The sequence below is a fragment of the Littorina saxatilis genome, linkage group LG1 (genome assembly GCF_037325665.1).
Source record: "Littorina saxatilis isolate snail1 linkage group LG1, US_GU_Lsax_2.0, whole genome shotgun sequence".
In the NCBI taxonomy this organism is placed as follows: Eukaryota; Metazoa; Mollusca; class Gastropoda; order Littorinimorpha; family Littorinidae; genus Littorina; species Littorina saxatilis.
In genome coordinates, this window is record NC_090245.1 from 109,187,278 (window position 1) to 109,207,621 (window position 20,344).

At 42.4% G+C, this 20,344-nt stretch overlaps 2 protein-coding genes across 2 annotated transcripts; one reads left to right on the top strand and one right to left on the bottom strand.

Moving 5' to 3' along the window:
• Positions 1-652: 652 nt before the first annotated feature.
• On the bottom strand, positions 653-12,843 carry LOC138949701 (SKA complex subunit 1-like). Its single transcript, XM_070321491.1, has 6 exons — positions 12,774-12,843; positions 7,854-8,085; positions 5,768-5,868; positions 5,271-5,450; positions 3,720-3,889; positions 653-1,801 (listed from the first exon to the last, which is right to left on the bottom strand). Exons 2-6 carry the CDS (start codon positions 8,082-8,084, stop codon positions 1,644-1,646), a joined length of 840 nt encoding a protein of 279 aa, XP_070177592.1. The 5' UTR covers position 8,085; positions 12,774-12,843; the 3' UTR covers positions 653-1,643.
• A 310-nt stretch (positions 12,844-13,153) lies between these two features.
• LOC138949706 (peroxisomal membrane protein 11B-like) lies at positions 13,154-20,039 on the top strand. The gene is made up of 4 exons (XM_070321504.1): positions 13,154-13,313; positions 14,377-14,492; positions 15,128-15,291; positions 18,965-20,039. Exons 1-4 carry the CDS (start codon positions 13,243-13,245, stop codon positions 19,376-19,378), a joined length of 765 nt encoding a protein of 254 aa, XP_070177605.1. The 5' UTR covers positions 13,154-13,242; the 3' UTR covers positions 19,379-20,039.
• The last annotated feature ends 305 nt before the right edge of the window (positions 20,040-20,344 follow it).

A 20,344-nucleotide genomic window follows, 5' to 3' on the forward strand; every position in this document is an offset into this window, starting at 1 on the left:
ACGTCATATCCGGCTTTTCGTGAAAGTTGAGGCGGCACTGTCACGCCCTCATTTTTCAACCAAATTGGTTGAAATTTTGGTCAAGTAATCTTCGACAAAGCCCGGGGTTCGGTATTGCATTTCAGCTTGGTGGCTTAAAAATTAATTAATGACTTTGGTCATTAAAAATCTGAAAATTGTAAAAAAAATTAAAAATTTATAAAACGATCCAAATTTACGTTTATCTTATTCTCCATCATTTGCTGATTCCAAAAACATATCAATATGTTATATTTGGATTAAAAACAAGCTCTGAAAATTAAATATATAAAAATTATTATCAAATTTTTTTTTTCGAAATCAATTTAAAAACACTTTCATCGTATTCCTTGTCGGTTCCTGATTCCAAAAATATATAGATATGATATGTTTGGATTAAAAACACGCTCAGAAAGTTAAAACGAAGAGAGGTACAGAAAAGCGTGCTATCCTTCTTAGCGCAACGAATACCCCGCTCTTCTTGTCAATTCCACGGGCACTGCCTTTGCCACGGGCGGTGGAGTGACGATGCTACGAGTATACGGTCTTGCTGCGTTGCGTTGCGTTCAGTTTCATTCTGTGAGTTCGACAGCTACTTGACTAAATATTGTATTTTCGCCTTACGCGACTTGTTGTATTAGCTGCAGGGCTCCCGGACAACAAAAAACTGAAATGGTTGCTTCTTATTGACATTGAGCGTTACACTCTCTCCCGAACACACCAGTGAAAAAGTGAGAAAAAAAGGCATGCAAACAATCATGCATATAACAGGGTATAAAAAAGACCACTAGTCATATCTAGAACACACACACACTAGTCATATCTAGAACACACACACACTAGTCATATCTAGAACACACACACACTAGTCATATCTAGAACACACACACACTAGTCATATCTAGAACACACACACACTAGTCATATCTAGAACACACACACACTAGTCATATCTAGAACACACACACACTAGTCATATCTAGAACACACACACACTAGTCATATCTAGAACACACACTAGTCATATCTAGAACACACACACACACTAGTCATATCTAGAACACACACACACTAGTCATATCTAGAACACACACACACACTAGTCATATCTAGAACACACACACACTAGTCATATCTAGAACACACACACACACACACACACACACTCACACACACTAGTCATATCTAGAACACACACACACTAGTCATATCTAGAACACACACACACTAGTCATATCTAGAGCACACACACACACACACACTAGTCATATCTAGAACACACACACACACACACACACACACACACACACACACATACACTCACAAACACACTCACACACACTCACACACACACACACACACACACACACACACACACACTCACTCACACATACACACACACACACACTCACACACACACACACTCACACACACTCACACACACTCACACACACACACACACAAACACACACACATACACACTGTGTGTGACAGAGATGAAGACAGCGGGCTTATCATAACTTGACAATGTTATCCAAAGAGTTCAGGAACTTTTTCCAGTCATAGCTGCCACCGCCCCACCAACATGAAATCAGTATATCTTGGTAATTAGTATATCTCGGTAATCAGTAAATCTCTATCAAAGCGTAGCGTACATGGCCACCCCCTCGTATCTCGCACAAGCGTCCGCAGTGTCTGAGCAGCGTGAGAAACGTGCGCGTCTCTTTGCTCATCTTCAGGCTGCTCCATTCCTTGATGTCATCTTCCACCAAGAAGAACACGCCTGTGATAACAAGAAAGTACATGCCTGTGATAACAAAAAGAGCATGCCTGTGATAACAGAAAGAACACGCCTGTGATAACAAGAAAGTACACGCCTGTGATAACAGAAAGAACACGCCTGTGATAACAAGAAAGAACACGCCGAGATAACAAGAAAGAACACGCCTGTGATAACAGAAAGAACACGCCAGTGATAACAAGAAAGTACATGCCTGTGATAACAAGAAAGTACACGCCTGTGATAACAGAAAGAACACGCCTGTGATAACAGAAAGAACACGCCTGTGATAACAAGAAAGTACATGCCTGTGATAACAAGAAAGAACACGCCTGTGATAACAAGAAAGAACACACCTGAATAACAAAGCCAAAAAGTACACGAAAGTACATGCCTGTCACGTACTAACAAAGACAGGAAAGCACACGCTTTCTTTCTTTATTTGGTGTTTAACGTCGTTTTCAACCACGAAGGTTATATCGCGACGAGGGAAAGGGGGGAGATGGGATAGGGGAAAGGGGGGGGGGGGGGGGGGGGGGGAGATGGGATAGAGCCACTTGTTAAGTGTTTCTTGTTCACAAAAGCACTAATCAAAAAATTGCTCCAGGGGCTTGCAACGTAGTACAATATATGACCTTACTGGGAGAATGCAAGTTTCCAGTACAAAGGACTAAACATTTCTTACATACTGCTTGACTAAAATCTTTACAAACATTGACTATATTCTATACAAGAACCACTTAACAAGGGTAAAAGGAGAAACAGAATCCGTTAGTCGCCTCATACGACATGCGGGGTGCAGAGAAATAAGGATGTGGAAAAGAAGACTTTTGGTAAGTGAAATAAAGGTGATGGATCCAGTCAGGTAGAAATAAGACAACAAGAAAAGAATTGGAAAACTGCAGGGAATAGTAGGGAGAGTTTTCTTGGAAGGAAATATAGGTGAAAGGACTGGTAAGGCAGAAATAAGACAAAAGAAGAGAAGAAACAGAACCGTTAGTCGCCTCTTACGACATGCTGGGTAGCATCGGGTAAATTCTTTCTCGTCCCAACCAATATGGGACTCCCCCTAACCCGCGGGGGGTAGGAAAGCACACGCCTGCAAACAACAAACTTGCAAAGACCAAAAGCACATGCTTGCAAACAACAAAGACAACACACAGAACCAAAATGAAGTCAGCAGCATGAGTGACTGTACGTGGGCTGAAGGTCCTGCTCACAACATTTATTAAGACCACAAACTCTAAAAGACATGGACTCTCCAACAAAATCATTGCATCCATTTTAGTACCCCAACTAAAACATTCATTCATGGAAAAGTGAATTATACTCAAAAATAACTTGTCTAGGATTCCTGGGATGATACTTGTAGGCAAGTGGTTGCTTTGGAGAGGTGGTCACCAAGGCAGGTACTAGTCAATCAATCAATCAATCAATGAGGCTTATATCGCGCATATTCCGTGGGTACAGTTCTAGGCGCTCTGCAGTGATGCCGTGTGAGATGAAATTTTATACGGCCAGTAATTGCAGCCATTTCGGCGCATATTTACCTTTCACGGCCTATTATTCCAAGTCACACGGGTATAGGTAGACAATTATTAACTGTGCCTAAGCAATTTTTGCCAGGAAAGACCCTTTTGTCAATCGTGGGATCTTTAACGTGCACACCCAATGTAGTGTACACGGGGGGGAGTTCGGACACCGAAGAGAGTCTGCACACAAATTTGACTCTGAAATAAATTTCCGCCGAACCTGGGATCGAACTCACGCTGACAGCGGCCAACTGAATACAAATCCAGCGCGCTACCAACTGAGCTATATCCCCAGTAACCAGGAAGTATGAACATTTGGTATTTTAGATTGATCTAAACCAGCAAAACAACAACAGATTTTGGTTAACACAATCCCTTTTAAAACATACCTTTTGTGTCTTTAGATTCCTGCATCTTCAAAGTGTCCCAGCGTTTGCGCTGAGAGTCATTCATCGTCGACTTTTTTATTTTCATTAGTTTGTACTTGGCTGTGAATGCCTTGTTGAGCTCATCCACCACTGTGTTGGCTTGCTGATAGGACAGACGCCCCTTCATGTACCTTCACACAATTACATTTCAAAAGTCAGATTTGCGACCATGAAACTTAAAAAAAGGAAAAAAGTAGCATGTCATATCTAAAATTGTGCAATCTGGGTATTCCAAGATTCCAAAATACAAATCATTTCCCCTTTGTTATATCCACTCATCACTTTTTGGTATTGTTTTTTCTCTCTCTCTCTCTGCTTTTCTGCCTTCTTTCCTCCCTTTTCTTCAATGAACAGCACAGCAGTGGTTTGCTCTCAACTTGGGATTTTTCAATGAACAGCACAGCAGTGGTTTGCTCTGAACTTGGGATTTTTCAACTCATTCAAAGGGAAGTAGAGATCTAACAAGTAACCTGCATTAACAGCAAATTCTGGGACCTTCCTTTGATGATCCAAGACCCATCAGTGAAGTGTTTACTATGTAAAGAGATCTATGTATACACGTGTATAAGAACAGCCGTCGTGTTTATCAACTTACTTGGGAACATCACGTCTATGTATACACGTGTATAAGAACAGCCGTCGTGTTTGTCAACTTACTTGGGAACATCACGTCTATGTATACAGGTGTATAAGAGCAGTCGTCGTGTTTGTCAACTTACTTGGGAACATCACGTCTATGTATACACATGTATAAGAGCAGTCGTCGTGTTTGTCAACTTACTTGGGAACTGCATGCACATGTTAGACCAGCCCATCCTGACCTCAGGTCAAAATGAGTTCGGCTCATTCTCTCCCTGACAGGATGCCTTGAGTTTCCTTGTCTGGCAAGGAAACCGATTTTTGTACATATTTAGAGCTTTTTGTAATGTGTTATGGATGTAAGCAGATTCGCGATTGTCGATAATGATTTTTCATGGTGTTTTGTAATTTTTAAATTACAGAGGAATTTTTATTTTAGACAGTTTCAAGCGAGCTATTTTTCGCGGATGTATTTACTGTGCAAACAACTCTAAATATGGCATAAGTATCACGTGATAATCAACCGTTTGGTTTCGGCGCTGGCTGGAGCAGACGATTTTTTTGACAGTGATGCAACCATATATTACGGTCTCCTTCCGGCAGCAGTCCCAAAATTTCGACTTATTTTGACCTTAGAACGATGTCTTTATCATAACTGTGAAGAACAGAACGGAGATCACTGTCGAAGTCGGCCAATCTGCAATCATTTTCGTCTCGCGAACACTGCTCGTGAACAACATATGGGAGATCACTCTGTATTCTTGTTTTGATAGATTCGCGTAGGACTTTCGCGTTCGGTCAGAGAGACAACTGGCAATAGCCATGGAGCGAGGATTATCAGAATGAGACCAGCCACCCTGTTTGTCAACTTACTTGGGAACATCACGTCTATGCATGCACATGTTATATCAGCCATCCTGTTTGTCATCTTACTTGGGAACGTCATCAAACTCATCCACAGTGAGGTATTCCATCAGGGGACATGGCGGCGGTCGCTTGTTGCCGACACTGGAGACGTTCTTGGTGCCGGCCTGCACACACTGCGGGTGACCGCTGCCTAGTGGGGTGGGGGCTGGGGCTGTGTCCTGCACGCTTTTCTCTCCCACTGGAGACCTGTAGATTGGTCATCGATGAAATGAATGTACTTACATACATATATATAGCATATACCTGTAGATGGGTCATTGATGAAATGAATGTTCTCACATACATATAGCATATACCTGTAGATGGGTCATTGATGAAATGAATGTACTTACATACATATAGCATATTCCTCAATATATATTAATGAATGTATGTCAGACCAACAGTATATAATAAATGATATGAAAGTATTAGAGACTATTAGTATTACTGGTGTGATGTCAGACACAATCAGTCCAGTGTAAGATAAATGATAATAAAGTATAAGAGACTATTAGTATTACTGGTGAGATGACGGAGCAGACGTAACAGGGAGGTGGGACGGGATGTTGCTGTGTGTGTGCTGCACTCCTCTCACCAGTGTTGACAACCTCTCCTTCACCTCCTGCAAGACAACATAGACAACCCTTTACACTCAGTGTTGACAACTGTATTCAATGAAAGCTTTTCACTCAGTGTTGACAACTGAATTCAATGAAAGCTTTTCACTCAGTGTTGACAACTGTATTCAATGAAAGCTTTTCACTCAGTGTTGACAACTGTATTCAATGAAAGCTTTTCACTCAGTGTTGACAACTGTATTCAATGAAAGCTTTTCACTCAGTGTTGACAACTGTATTCAATGAAAGCTTTTCACTCAGTGTTGACAACTGTATTCAATGAAAGCTTTTCACTCAGTGTTGACAACTGTATTCAATGAAAGCTTTTCACTCAGTGTTGACAACTGTATTCCCTGAAAGCTTTTCACTCAGTGTTGACAACTGTATTCAATGAAAGCTTTTCACTCAGTGTTGACAACTGTATTCAATGAAAGCTTTTCACTCAGTGTTGACAACTGTATACAATGAAAGCTTTACATTCAGTGTTGACAACTGTATTCAATGAAAGCTTTTCACTCAGTGTTGACAACTGTATTCAATGAAAGCTTTACACTCAGTGTTGACAACTGTATTCAATGAAAGCTTTTCACTCAGTGTTGACAACTGTATTCCCTGAAAGCTTTTCACTCAGTGTTGACAACTGTATTCAAGGACTGGGTGGTAACGCACTTGCGCTCGGAAGCGAGAGGTTGCGTGTTCAGGCCAGGGTCAGGACGCAATTTTCTCCCCCCTTTCCTAACCTAGGTGGTGGGTTCAAGTGCTAGTCTTTCGGATGAGACGAAAAACCGAGGTCCCGTGTACACTACATTGGGGTGTGCACGTTAAAGATCCCACGATTGACAAAAGGGTCTTTCCTGGCAAAATTGTATAGACATATATAAAAATGTCCACCAAATACCCGTGTGACTTGGAATAATAGGCCGTGAAAAGTATATACTCGCCTAACACGCTTGAGATTTACTGGCCGATGTGAATGCGTGATATATTGTGTAAAAAATTCCATCTCACACGGCATATATTGTAAACGCCTTGAGCCTCCCCTCTGGGAGGGTATGTGCGTAGAAATACTCACCAATAAATAATAAAGCTTTTCACTCAGTGTTGACAACTGTATTCAATGAAAGCTTTTCACTCAGTGTTGACAACTGTATTCAATGAAAGCTTTACATTCAGTGTTGACAACTGAATTCAATGAAAGCTTTTCACTCAGTGTTGACAACTGTATTCACTGAAAGCTTTTCACTCAGTGTTGACAACTGTATTCAATGAAAGCTTTTCACTCAGTGTTGACAACTGTATTCAATGAAAGCTTTACATTCAGTGTTGACAACTGTATTCAATGAAAGCTTTTCACTCAGTGTTGACAACTGTATTCAATGAAAGCTTTACATTCAGTGTTGACAACTGTATTCAATGAAAGCTTTTCACTCAGTGTTGACAACTGTATTCAATGAAAGCTTTACATTCAGTGCTGACAACTGTATTCAATGAAAGCTTTTCACTCAGTGTTGACAACTGTATTCAATGAAAGCTTTTCACAAAGTCTGACCAAAACAAGGTCGAGAGGTTGTCAACACAAAGTCTGACAAAACAAGGTCCAGAGGTTATCAACACAAAGTCTGACAAAACAAGGTCCAGAGGTTGTCAACACTGAGTGAAAAGCTTTCATTGAATACAGTTGTCAACACTGAATGTAAAGCTTTCATTGAATACGGTTGTCAACACTATATTGATCTGATTATATCAAGGTATTAGTAAATTGTGTGTTGAAAATGACATTTAGAGGCTCTGGATGAGTGTCAGTGCATGATAAGTGCAGGAGTTTCATTTTTAAACTAGTACTTTTTTTTAACTAGTGAGAGAAACTGTATGTATTTCGTGTATGTTGTGTATGTGTGTGTGTTTGCATGCGGCGCATGTGAACATTCAACATGGCATAACAATGATTGACACAATTGTCAATTCCTTCTTGAACACACTCTGCCCTTACATCAACACTGGTCAGAACTGTTCGCTGGTCAGTGCACTTGTTTTTGACCAGGGTCAAGACGGCTGTCAGGTCGTCCACTTGTTGCCACAGGGAAAGCATTGACTGGTCGCCCTCTTCCTGTATCTCCTCATCCGCGCTGTCCAGGCACGACTGAATGGCCAGGGACTCGGTCAGCCGTGACAGCTTCTCTGTGAAATGCTGGGATAGCTCCTCAAAGCTTCTGGAATCCATCCTGTTTTTGGAAAAAAGAGAGATTATTGTAAGTTATAAGCACCCTAAACATAAGTTCGAATTCAGTACTACTACTAGCCTTGATGCCAGAGAAGTTTAGCTTCCCTTAAAGGCACAGTAAGCCTCCCGTAAACCATCACAGATACTGTCAGGCTTTTACACACAGTACAAACACCCTTCCATTTGAACGCTCAAAGAGCGAGCAATTTTCAAAGAATTTATTTTTGCGTGGTTTATCTTACCCCTGAGCCATTGTGAACCCATGTGATCAAGTTTCCCTTTTTCACAATGTAGTCGTCAGTTAGTAATTTGAATGTGACTCGCTGTGAGCTTATCTGCAATAGCACGTTATTAAGTACCTCTGACTATGCACGGAACAAACGGCTGTGGTTCACAAGAACTCTAGCGATGGCTTTTGACTGTTCAGAGGAACTGGCGATAGCCTGGGTATAAACCGTAGTCTGCTACGAGAACCACGACCTTGCGTGACCCTGCTTCCGGGCTTTTCTTTTTTCAAACTTTCAAAACTTCGAATTGTACTGATCTTGTCTTGATGCAAAAAGAATTCTTTTATGATTTAAGAATGTTTGTGTAACAAGCTGTCAATTTATTATTTAGATTTTAAAAGTTAGGTCTACAGGGATGTCGTTAGGCGTCGGACATCGGACATATAACGATGAAAATCCCCAAATGTCCGATTCACATTGCCGCATGTCGGTCAGATGTCCTATCGTTTTAGCCTGAGCGTGGTCATTGTCCGATGTGTACTCCATTCCTTCGGACAGCGCGATATTCGTTAATTTTCATTTCAAGATACAAATCTTCTAAAAGACCGAACGCTCTCGTGTTCAGCTGACACTGAAGTTGCCAGTGCCGCGTGCGGATCTTTTTACATTTAGTCAAATTTTGACTAAATGTTTTAACATAGAGGGGGGAATCGAGACGAGGGTCGTGGTGTATGTGTGTGTGTGTGTCTGTCTGTCTGTCTGTGTGTGTGTAGAGCGATTCAGACCAAACTACTGGGCCGATCTTTATGAAATTTGACATGCGAGTTCCTGGGTATGATATCCCCGGACAGTTTTTTTCAGTTTTTCGATAAATACCTTTGATGACGTCATATCCGGCTTTTTGTAAAAGTTGAGGCGGCACTGTCACACCCTCATTTTTCAATCAAATTGATTGAAATTTTGGCCAAGCAATCTTTGACGAAGCCCGGGGTTTGGTATTGCATTTCAGCTTGGTGGCTTAAAAACTAATGAGTGAGTTTGGTCATTAAAAATCGGAAACTTGTAATTAAAATTATTTTTTTATTAAACGATCCAAAAACAATTTCATCTTATTCTTCATCATTTTCTGATTCCAAAAACATATACATATGTTATATTTGGATTAAAAACAAGCTCTGAAAATTAAAAATATAAAAATTATGATCAAAATTAAATTTCCGAAATAGTTTTAAAAACTATTTCATCTTATTCCTTGTCGGTTCCTGATTCCAAAAACATATAGATATGATATGTTTGGATTAAAAACACGCTCAGAAAGTTAAAACGAAGAGAGGTACAGTAAAGCGTGCTATGAAGCACAGCGCAATCGCTAACGCGCCAAACAGGCTCGTCACTTTCACTGCCTTTTGCACTAGCGGAGGACTACGTTCAGTTTCATTCTGTGAGTTCCACAGCTTGACTAAATGTAGTAATTTCGCCTTGCGCGACTTGTTTCTTTTGTCGGGAATTCCCGAACCGTTTGCGGTTGGCGCCGTTTGGGTATTATAACCGTCTCGGTGCAGCGCACTGATCTAAAAATAGTGGATTACTTTTAGATCAGTGCATGCTACAGGAGTACGGGAGACAACTCCAACTGACTAAATTTGCCGTCTGCTTTTGTTTTCGATACGAGATGAAGCACTGAATTATGCCGCTGAAAACAAAACTAAAGCCTGCAAAAGATCAGCATTAGATCAAACCGATCATTTTGTTTTTCAACTTTTATCCAAATCATGCAGTTTGTAATCAAAGTAAGAGCTCTGAAGTTGTTCATGGTTTCTTTTTTGTGGTTTCTTTGAAACTAAACAAATACAACATTATACGCACACTGTGTTGATGTATAAAAATTTACTATATTATGAGTGTGTTCTACAGCGCGCGCGCGCGCGTGGGTGTGTGTGTGTGTGTGGGCGCATGACTTTGGAACAATTCCATGGAATGTGTTAACTGTTATAAGCTGTTTGGCGCAAATTGATAATGTCCTATTACACTTTCTGAAAGCGGTCAAATGTCCTATTGATGCTGAAGAACTCAGGACATTTGTCCTATAGGTATGAATTTGAAGCAACATCCCTGGGTCTAGCGCCAAAACGCATCCGCTTGCCGATTGTCTCTGACACTCGATCTCTCCGCAAAAATTAATTCTTTGAAAATTGCTCGCTCTTTACTTCTTCTTTTTCTTCTTAGTGATAGGTAGCCAACATCAGCATGGTGATGAATCTGCTACGCTTGTGTGATGGTGGTTCCGGTCTATTGCTTGGTCAGGGGTGAAGTTCAGGGGGGGGGGGGGGGGGGGAGGTTGGGAGAATGATGGGTCAGCTAGTGGAGAGTTGCCAGCCTGGCCTGAAAGGATGCCGGGGATGGCGCTGTGGCAGTTTCTACAGGCAGGCGGTTCCACTCTGGAATGGTGCGCGGGAAGAATTTTTTCTGCCTGTAGGCTGTCCTAGAGTGGGGGATTTTGTAGGAACTAGGATAGAGCGTGGATCTGCCTAGTCCTGCACTTGGGTGGGCTTGGCTTTGGTGCGTGGTTGCTCTTCACTCTTCACCTAGGATGTTCCCGTTTGGTGAGCGTTCAAATGGAAGAGTGTTTGTACTGTGTGAAAGCCTGACAGTATATGTGATGGTTTACGGGAGGTTTACTGTGCCTTTAAGTTCTATAGTAATGTAGTGTGCAGGTCAAGTAGCAGTCTGACTCATAGAATGGAGTCGAAATGTTTTTTTTCTTGTGAAGTTATGCTTGTAATAAAATATCAGCAGAGAAAAAATATTCATAACAGTAACACTAACAGTGGCCGACGACAGTGTAACTACTAACTAGTTACGTTGTACAACTCTACTCAGTCTACTGCCGTACTGGAAATGAAGGAGTGCTTTTCCTCCTGGTACAAATTCAAAAATGTATGGGCTCACCTTGAGAAACACAACATCCTTACCAGCAGAAACCATGGATTTAGAACCGGACACTCCTGCGAGACCCAACTGCTTACCACTATGCAAGACCTCCTCCACTCAAACGACCAGGGAAGGCAAACTGACATTGCCATTTTGGACTTCAGTAAGGCCTTCGACACAGTCCCCCACCACAAGCTGCTCGGCAAGCTGGACCACTACGGTGTCCGTGGACCCATCCACACCTGGCTCTCCAATTTCCTGACAAAGCGGAAGATGAAGGTGGTGCTGGAAGGAGAAGCAAGCGACGAAGTCCCAGTCATTTCGGGAGTCCCACAGGGAACGGTCCTTGGACCTCTTCTCTTCCTTGTGCACATAAACGACCTCCCCGATCAAGTGAAGGCAAACGTACGACTCTTCGCAGACGACTGCCTACTCTACCGTGACATACGCTCATTCCAGGACCACATCGAACTTCAAAAAGACCTTAAGAACCTAGAGTGCTGGGCAGAACAATGGGGCATGAGATTCAACGCGCAGAAATGCTACATCTTATCCACCAAACCCAAATCCCAGTACTTCTACACACTGGACAATACCATCCTCAAACACGTCAGCCAGAGTACCTATCTCGGCATCCAAATATCCTCCGACCTGAAATGGTCACCCCACATCTGCAACATCTGCAACAAGGCAGGGTCCGTCCTCGGATTCCTACGAAGAAACCTGCACAACTGCCCGCAAGAGTGCAGACGCATGGCGTACGTCACTCTTGTCCGATCGACCCTTGAGTATGGGGCAGTTGTGTGGGACCCTTATCTAAAACAGGACATCGACAAAATCGAGAAGGTACAGCACAAGGCAGCCAGATTCATCTGCAAAGACTACAGATCCAGAGAACCTGGCTGCATCACAGCAATGCTACAGCGACTAAACCTACCCACACTTGCAGATCGGCGCAAACAACTCCGCCTGACAATGCTATATAAAATAACGGGAGGACAAGTACCAGCCATACCCCCAGAAAGTTTCCTCACCCCCGCAGATAAGACCAAGCGGAAAATTATATCAACAAAGTTTTACGGGTGCACATCAGAAAACCCCGTTGAGAAGCGAGTCTACAACAACTCGAGACCCTTCAAAATTCCGGATAGCCGATCTGAACCGTATAGAAACTCTTTTTTTGTCAGGACGCCGGCTGAATGGAACCGCCTACAAGACTCCGTGGTACATTCAGCAACTGCCAACACATTTACATCAGGTGTTGGCAGGGCCCCACCACCATAGGCGCACCGCCAGGTGTTTTTATCCTGCTTTTAAACACTGCCCAAATTCCAGCAGTTGACACCACCAACCTGGAAGGGCATGCATGTATAGAAAGTTTTTAAACTCCGTCACGCTGCGCTCTCTCGCCCATTGCGACGACAGCCATTATTGGCTACTGCAATGTACTACATCCAGATCCAGATCCAGGGCTCGGATGAAGCATCAAAACATTCTACAACCAAACTACATACTTTGTCTTAATTCTTACCTCTATTAACGTGGCTTGGGAAATGTGTTACTCGCACGGCTACGTCAGAACGGTGGAAACAAAACTGCCACAGTAGAAACTGCCACAGCGCCATCCCTGGCATCCTTTCAGGCCAGGCTGGCAACTCTCCACTGACCCATCATCCCTCCCCCCCCCCCTACCCCCAACCTCCCCCCCCCCCCCTGAACTTCACCCCTGACCAAGCAACAGACCGGAACCACCATCACCCAAACGTAGCAGATTCATCACCATGCTGATGTTGGCTACCTATCACTAAGAAGAAGAGAAGATTCAAACCCATCAATACGAATTTTGCGCTTTGTCTGGAGCAACAGGGGAGACTATTCAGAAAGAACATCGGGAGTTACCTGTCTCAACCTTTGCACTCGAGAGCAGACGCCAGGATTTACCATGACTTCAGCGACGACGCAGTCAACATTGTTTTGACACTGACCGGTTGGGTTTCACAATGGACGGCAATTTGTTAGGAAAAATAGTCAAGTTCAATGCCCAAGCAAGCGGCCGAGACAAGTTGTTCAGGTCAGTGTGCTCTCAAAAACATGCTGACTAATCGTCTGCATTGAGTGTGGTGTGATGGTGATGATGAAAGAGAAAGTGACCGTACGTGTACACTATAGAGCAGTCTAGTCATGCTGCTTAATACTAATAGATGAAACTTGATCATGGAAGAAAACGTAGAGAGTTTACAGAATATGAAAGAGAACTCTGGATCAGTACACAGAGATATCCTGCACCTAAAAGTGACCCAAAGTTTGCAAGGGCGGATCTGGGGGGGGGGGGTTACACGGGTTACGTAACCCCCCCACCCCCCAAAAAAGAGGTAATTTATTGGCTCAGGATGCACCAGATAGCTCTTTGCTTCTTTGGATAAAAAAAAATTCCGTGGGGGGGGGGGGGGGGCATGCCCCCGGACCCCCCTAGAGGCTTAGGCGCCTTCGGCACCGTCAACTTGTATCTTTGCAGTCATTTTGTAACCCCCCCCTCCAAAGTGAATTGATCCGCCCTTGCAAACTAGGATATATAGTTAGATAAAACAATTTCAAAAAGCATTAAATTAATGATACAACAACAAAACACATAGGTGGAAAACAAATACAGAGTAAACACAACAACAAAACACATAGGTGGTAAACAAATACAGAGTAATTTAGCTCGGCTTATCTGGAGTTGAAGTAATAGCTGACCTGGGAAAGTATTTGTTTAACGGCCGGTACGTATAATTTAAGCATATATATATATATATATATGATATTGATATGTTGAAAATATATCTCCCATTTCTAAATGATGTGCTTTACAGGATGCTTCATGCTTTCTGTCCTTAAATCAGACGCTCAGTACATAAAGCAATACTAGCTGGAACCTAATCTTCCAGAAAAAAATTTGAACAGCATGCAGAGCTAATACATGACAGTTAATATACAATCGTAGAGACATGCTCAAATATATCCCGTGATCTCTTCCACGATCTTTAGTACAAGAAGCCAAAGCTGAATGTTAACATTACTACCGACAACTATTTCTTTTCAAAGAAAAATAATCTCTGCTCCAACTGTCACCATTGCTGTTGTGTGTGTTTCAGATTGGTTCAGTACTGCAGCAAGTTCATCGGATGGTACTTGCAACAAGCCAGCGTTGCAGAGGACTTTGTTCAGAAACTACAGCTAATAAGTAACGCTCTCAGCACCTGCAGAAAGTGTAAGTATGTTTGTTTAAAGCACACACACACAGTGACACACACACACACACACACACACACATACACATATGTACATTCACACACACACACACACACACAGTGACACACACACACATGTATACATTCACACACACACACACACACACACACACACACACACACACAGTGACACACATACACATGTATACATTCACACACACACACACACACACACACACAGTGACACACACACACACACACATGTATACATTCACACACACACACAAACACACACACACACACACACACATGTATACATTCACACACACACACACACACACATGTATACATTCACACACACACACACACACACACACACACACTTTAGCAGATGGGTCTTATTTGAGCCATAATGGGTGCACTTCCTGGACTTGATGTATCTAATAATACCTTGCCAGATAAGTATAGAATCGTGATCTTGTTCTCTCTCTTCTTTGTGCAAGCTATAGAGTGCATGGCCGACTGCATTATATGTATTGTTGACTTACTTCCATGATTTTACTTTCTGTTCTGCGTGTGGGAAAGAGCGCTGACTTTGTGCATGGCAGACTGCATTATGTGAATTGCCGACTTACTTCCATGATGTTACTTTCAGTTCTGCGTGTGGGAAAGAGCGCTGACTTTGTGCACGCGGCGCTGCAGAGTCTGCACATTTCCGACGACGTGCTGCGCTGGACCATCACGGTGTCAAAGGTCAACCAGGCAGTCTACCTGGTCTTCGACCACATCGTGCTGGCTGGCCGCCTCGGCATAGCAAAGGTACGACCTCTCGGAGAATAGTTTGACTGTCATGTACAGTGGAACCCCCCTTTTAAGACCTCAAAAAACCTGAGAAAACCAGGAGGTAGTTTTAAAATGGAGGTAAATTTACAGAGGTTATGAACTAAAAATGTAAAAGAATCAAGGTCTTAAGAATAAGCAAAGTCTTATCAGGGATCGCGCTAGCTTTTTAAAAAACGCGTAAGTCATACGCAACGAAACAAAAAAAACGCGTCGCGGACCAATATTTTTGCGTACTACGAAAACACGTACAGACACAAACAAAACGCGCACGAAAGACTTAAAGACACTCCTTACCTAAATACGGTGAGTTTTCCTGTCGAACTCCGCGCACACCTGTCGAATAACACCCCTGCTGTCTCCAACCTTCGGGCCTTGCGAGTTTGTTTCCCACTCTAATACGACTAGACACACTTTCCGCCTTTTGGAAGCGCGAGATGGGAGAGCAGCTAATGTCTGTTTCCTTATCCGACAAGACATTATCTGGTAATACCCTCGTTACAGACCTGTTTACCCTTACGATTTTGGCGTAATTTATTACGATTTTCTGCAAAAAATACGCCATTCCGCTATCCGTGTTTTTTTTAAATTTTTTTTATCAATTCACATGTTTGGCATTGTTTTTTTCAATGGCAAAATGGGGTGAAAAAGCACAGGACTGACCAGAGATCATGTCTGTCTGATGAGACGCTGGAGAGCCTTATTCTAGTGGTGAAGTCTCGCCCTCACTCATTCGGCAAGCGCAAGTACAGTAGAGAAGCGCTTGACACACTGAAAAAGGCCTACTACGAGCAAAAGAAAAAGAATCAGTGATGCATGTGCTTTTGATGTGATCTTCTTTGAAATTATGATGACTACAAAAACTGACTGATGTGTTTTGTTTGTAAATGATGGATGTGCATGATTGCGTTTCGCAGACACAGTTGTCATGTGCCGCGGCGTTGTAATTGGCGATGAATGCTGGATGATTACTATTTTTGTGCCAGGATTACTATTTTTGGGGCTGAGCATTACTCCAAAACACTTATGGGGGTAAACAGGTCTGTCGTTACGTTCGTTTGCGATACTTCGATGCAAAAAGAAACGGACTTTAGTTTTGACGCGCAGATTTCATGTGTGTCGTCACTTCTCGAGCCCTATAGTCAGTTTCAGGATCGGGTGATTATTGAGTCAGAGCAAAAGCGCTGCGTGAAGACAAGAAAAAGTTACAATATTTTTGCGTATGGCTTACGCGGCGCGGCGAAAAAAACGCGTCAGCGACTTTTAAAATGCGTCAAATACGCAAAAATCGTGCGTAAACGCGATCCCTGTCTAATGTCTTATATTGGATGGGGGGGGGGGGGGGGGGGGGGGGGTGTTAAAAGGGGGGTTCCACCGTACTGCAGACCTGGCAGGTTGTTGATTTACTCCTTCAAAAATGTTTTCCGTGCAAAACTTTCCTCAGAGCCTGCACAATTTCTGAACTCTTTTTACATTTAGTCAAGTTTTGACTAAATGTTTTAACATAGAGGGGGGAATTGAGATGAGGGTCCTGGTCTCTGTGTGTGTGTGTGTGTAGAGCGATTCAGAGTAAACTACTGGACCGATCTGTATGACATTTTTCAAGAGAGTTCCTGGGTATGATATCCCCCGAAGTTTTTTTTAATTTTTTCCATAAAATGTCTTTGATGACGTCATATCCGGCATTTTGTAAAAGTTGAGGTGGCACTGTCACACCCTCATTTTTCAATCAAATTGATTGAAATTTTGGCCAAACAATCTTCGATGAAAGACGGTCTTTGGTATTGCATTTCATCTTGGAGGCTTAAAAATTAATTGATGACTTTTGTAATTAAAAATCTGAAAATTGTAATTAAAATTATTTTTTTATAAAATGATCCAAAATTACGTTTATCGTATTCTTCATCTTTTTCTGATTCCAAAAACATATAAATATGTTATATTTGGATTAAAAACAAGCTCTGAAAATTAAAAATATAAAAATTATGATTAAAATTAAATTTTCGAAATCGATTTAAAAACAATTTCATCTTATTCCTTGTCCGTTCCTGATTCCAAAAACATATAGATATGATATGTTTGGATTAAAAACACGTTCAGAGAGTTAAAAAGAATAGAGATATAGAAAAGCTTGCTATCCTCCTCAGCGCAACTGCTACCGCGCTTTTCTGGATTGTTAATTTCACTGCCTTTGCCACGAGCGGTGGACAGACGATGCTACGAGTGTATGGTCTTGCGGGAAAAATGCAATGCGTTCAGTTTCATTCTGTGAGTTCGACTGAGCTTGACTAAATGTTGTATTTTCGCCTTACGCGACTTGTTGTTCTTTGAGTTGGGTGCATAAGTGCTTAATAAATATTTTATTGTGATCCTGTTTATTTCATCTGTTTTGTAGTGACAAATCTCAATAAATATTGTATTGTCATCACTGTTTATTTCATCTCTTTTGCAGTGACAAATCTTAATACTTGTCATCATTTTCACGAGTTTTCATTCATAACCAGCTGGGAAATAAATGTCATGTTCCCCATGCAACAAATCGAGGTGGTTAATGGGTTTTGAGCTTTCAGGTGAAACATGGATTGTCAAAGTAAAAACCAATGAGGCTGATTGATGTGTGGAATCATCGCGCCTTTGGATTTGTGTTTCTGAGGACAACGATTGTAAGCGTTCACTCTCAAAGACCCAATCAAGGTTGATGATTACCACTGCGACTCATGGTCAACTTGCAACTTATCTAGAGAGCTGTAATCCCCAAATCCACAACGAAAAGTCATAAAATACTTGAAAGAAAAGGAAGCTCAAAACTTACTGAATAAGATGGAAGCTCTGTGCTGTTTCAGTCTGGAACAAAATCTACGAACAAGTTACGTTTGACGTGACAGACAAGTATGACATGTCATCTCGAACTTCTGACGCATTGGGGCCCTGGAAATGGCATTCTACAAATTTTGTTAACAGGTTAACATGGGGATGTGGTATTGTGCGAACCTTTGCTCATCCAAAATGATGACAAAAACAATGTTTGGTTGCTTGTTGTCTGACCAGCTTGTTTGGTTGGTCCTCGAGGACCATATAGCCTTCGGTTTTCATATTCATCAATCGCGGCCTTCGACCTTGGTCGATAAACATGAAACCGAAGACGATATGGTCCCCTTGGATCAACAAAAAAGCTGGTCTGTCAACAAGCCACCAAACATCTTATAAATAGAGAATACTACATGGCTTGCTGTGTCGTCCCAGATTTACACGAGTTGTTATTTTAAATATTGAACTGCGAGCGAAAGCGAGCTGTTCACTATTTGAACAAGCAACGAGTGTAAATCTGGTATGACACAGCAAGCCATGTAGTATTCTGTTTATCCTACATACTGTAATTACGTGTATTCTACCCAAATCGTCCCGCAGTCGAGAAGGCGCTTCTTTTGGAACCTCGATCTCTTCCAAAGCCTCGTGCAATCTCTTACGTCAAAGCAAAGAAACGTCACTCTGGAAAGTGTAGCGTGACGTGTTAGTTCTAAAAATTCTAAAATATTTTTTTAACATCCTGTTTATTTCATCTGATTTGCAGTGACAAATCAGTAGCATTTCAAATTATAAGAGGCAACATTTTCAGTATATTGTGTCTTACCACCCAAGTTGTTTTCTCCAGGTTGACAAAGACAAATGGAATCGTCTGTCGGCTCAGTTCTGGTTGGTCACCCTGGTCCTGGGCATGACACGAGATGTGTATGACCTTATCAACTGTATCGGCCGTGACCTGCGCGACCGTGACGCCAAGCTGTCCCAGCAGCGCAAGGTGAGCGGAGAAACGCTGGACAACAACAACCTGCACAGACCCAGGAAAGCCGTTCCCTCCAAGAGCCGGGTGGTGTGGCGCAGTGTGGCCGACAACAAACCTCTTGTGCTGGACCTGGTCAAGAACCTGTCGGATCTGGTTCTCCCCCTGGAGGCGCTGGGTCACATCCAAGCCTCGCCTGGGGTGCAGGGACTCTTCGGGGTGCTCTCGTCTGTCATCGGCATCGTCACCACGTGGGAGCCCCTCCTGCGTCTGGTGCCTGCGTAACAAGAGATACTGTTGTGTCAACCTGGGAGCCACTTCTGCGTCTGGTGCCTGCGTAACAAGAGATACTGTTGTGTTAACCTGGGAGCCATTTCTGCAACTAGTGCCAGCGTAGCGAGAGATACTGTTGTGTCGTTTCTGCTTCTCTCATACGAGATGTCGTTGTGCATATTGGAGAAAATGTCAGTACAGTGAAACCCCTTTTTAAGACCCTGCTTTCTCAGACTGTGTGTTGATTATGTAATGTGTGTTCCGATTACCTCAGATTTGAGAGGTGGGGGGTCTTAAGAAGGGGGACCACTGTCGTAAAGGCCATCATCAGCTGGTATGAGAGCGTGACAGATGTAACTCTGTGTTTCGTATCTGGACTACATCCAGTGTCGCTGGCAACGCTAAATCTAGCTCTGTGGCCTTCTACTGACGTGACAAGGCCTGGAGACGGATGTTGGGTTTACGTGACAAATGTAGTATTTATTGTCGGTGCAAGGTTTGTGATTGAAGTCAAATCTCTTAAAGGTTATGAGGTCGCTCTCCGTTTAACATGATACTGAGCTTGTACAATTATGCAGTGTTTAATGGTACCTACTTTGCTTGGCATGGTTATATTAAAGACGTAATATTTTTTATTTTACATCAAAATGTAAATTAAAGCCACCCAAATCATTTTGAACTTGTTGTGTGCATGCTGAGGTACAAGTAATCAGTGAACATGAGTTGTGCTTGCTGAGGTACAAGTAATCAGTGAACATGAGTTGTGCTTGCTGAGGTACAAGTAATCAGTGAACATGAGTTGTGCTTGCTGAGGTACAAGTAATCAGTGAACATGAGTTGTGCTTGCTGAGGTACAAGTAATCAGTGAACATGAGTTGTGCTTGCTGAGGTACAAGTAATCAGTGAACATGAGTTGTGCTTGCTGAGGTACAAGTAATCAGTGAACATGAGTTGTGCATGCTGAGGTACAAGTAATCA

Bases quoted from the DNA above. Each gene is read 5' to 3' on its own strand.
- LOC138949701 (XM_070321491.1), bottom strand. From the start codon at position 8,084: ATGGATTCCAGAAGCTTTGAGGAGCTATCCCAGCATTTCACAGAGAAG. The intron at 5,869-7,853 runs GTAAGGGCAGAG...GTTGTCTTGCAG, and splicing joins CAGTTCTGACCAGTGTTGAT to GAGGTGAAGGAGAGGTTGTC. The intron at 1,802-3,719 runs GTATGTTTTAAA...TTGTTATCACAG, and splicing joins GGAATCTAAAGACACAAAAG to GCGTGTTCTTCTTGGTGGAA.
- LOC138949706 (XM_070321504.1), top strand. From the start codon at position 13,243: ATGGACGGCAATTTGTTAGGAAAAATAGTCAAGTTCAATGCCCAAGCA. The intron at 13,314-14,376 runs GTCAGTGTGCTC...TGTGTGTTTCAG, and splicing joins GGCCGAGACAAGTTGTTCAG to ATTGGTTCAGTACTGCAGCA. The intron at 15,292-18,964 runs GTACGACCTCTC...TGTTTTCTCCAG, and splicing joins GCCGCCTCGGCATAGCAAAG to GTTGACAAAGACAAATGGAA.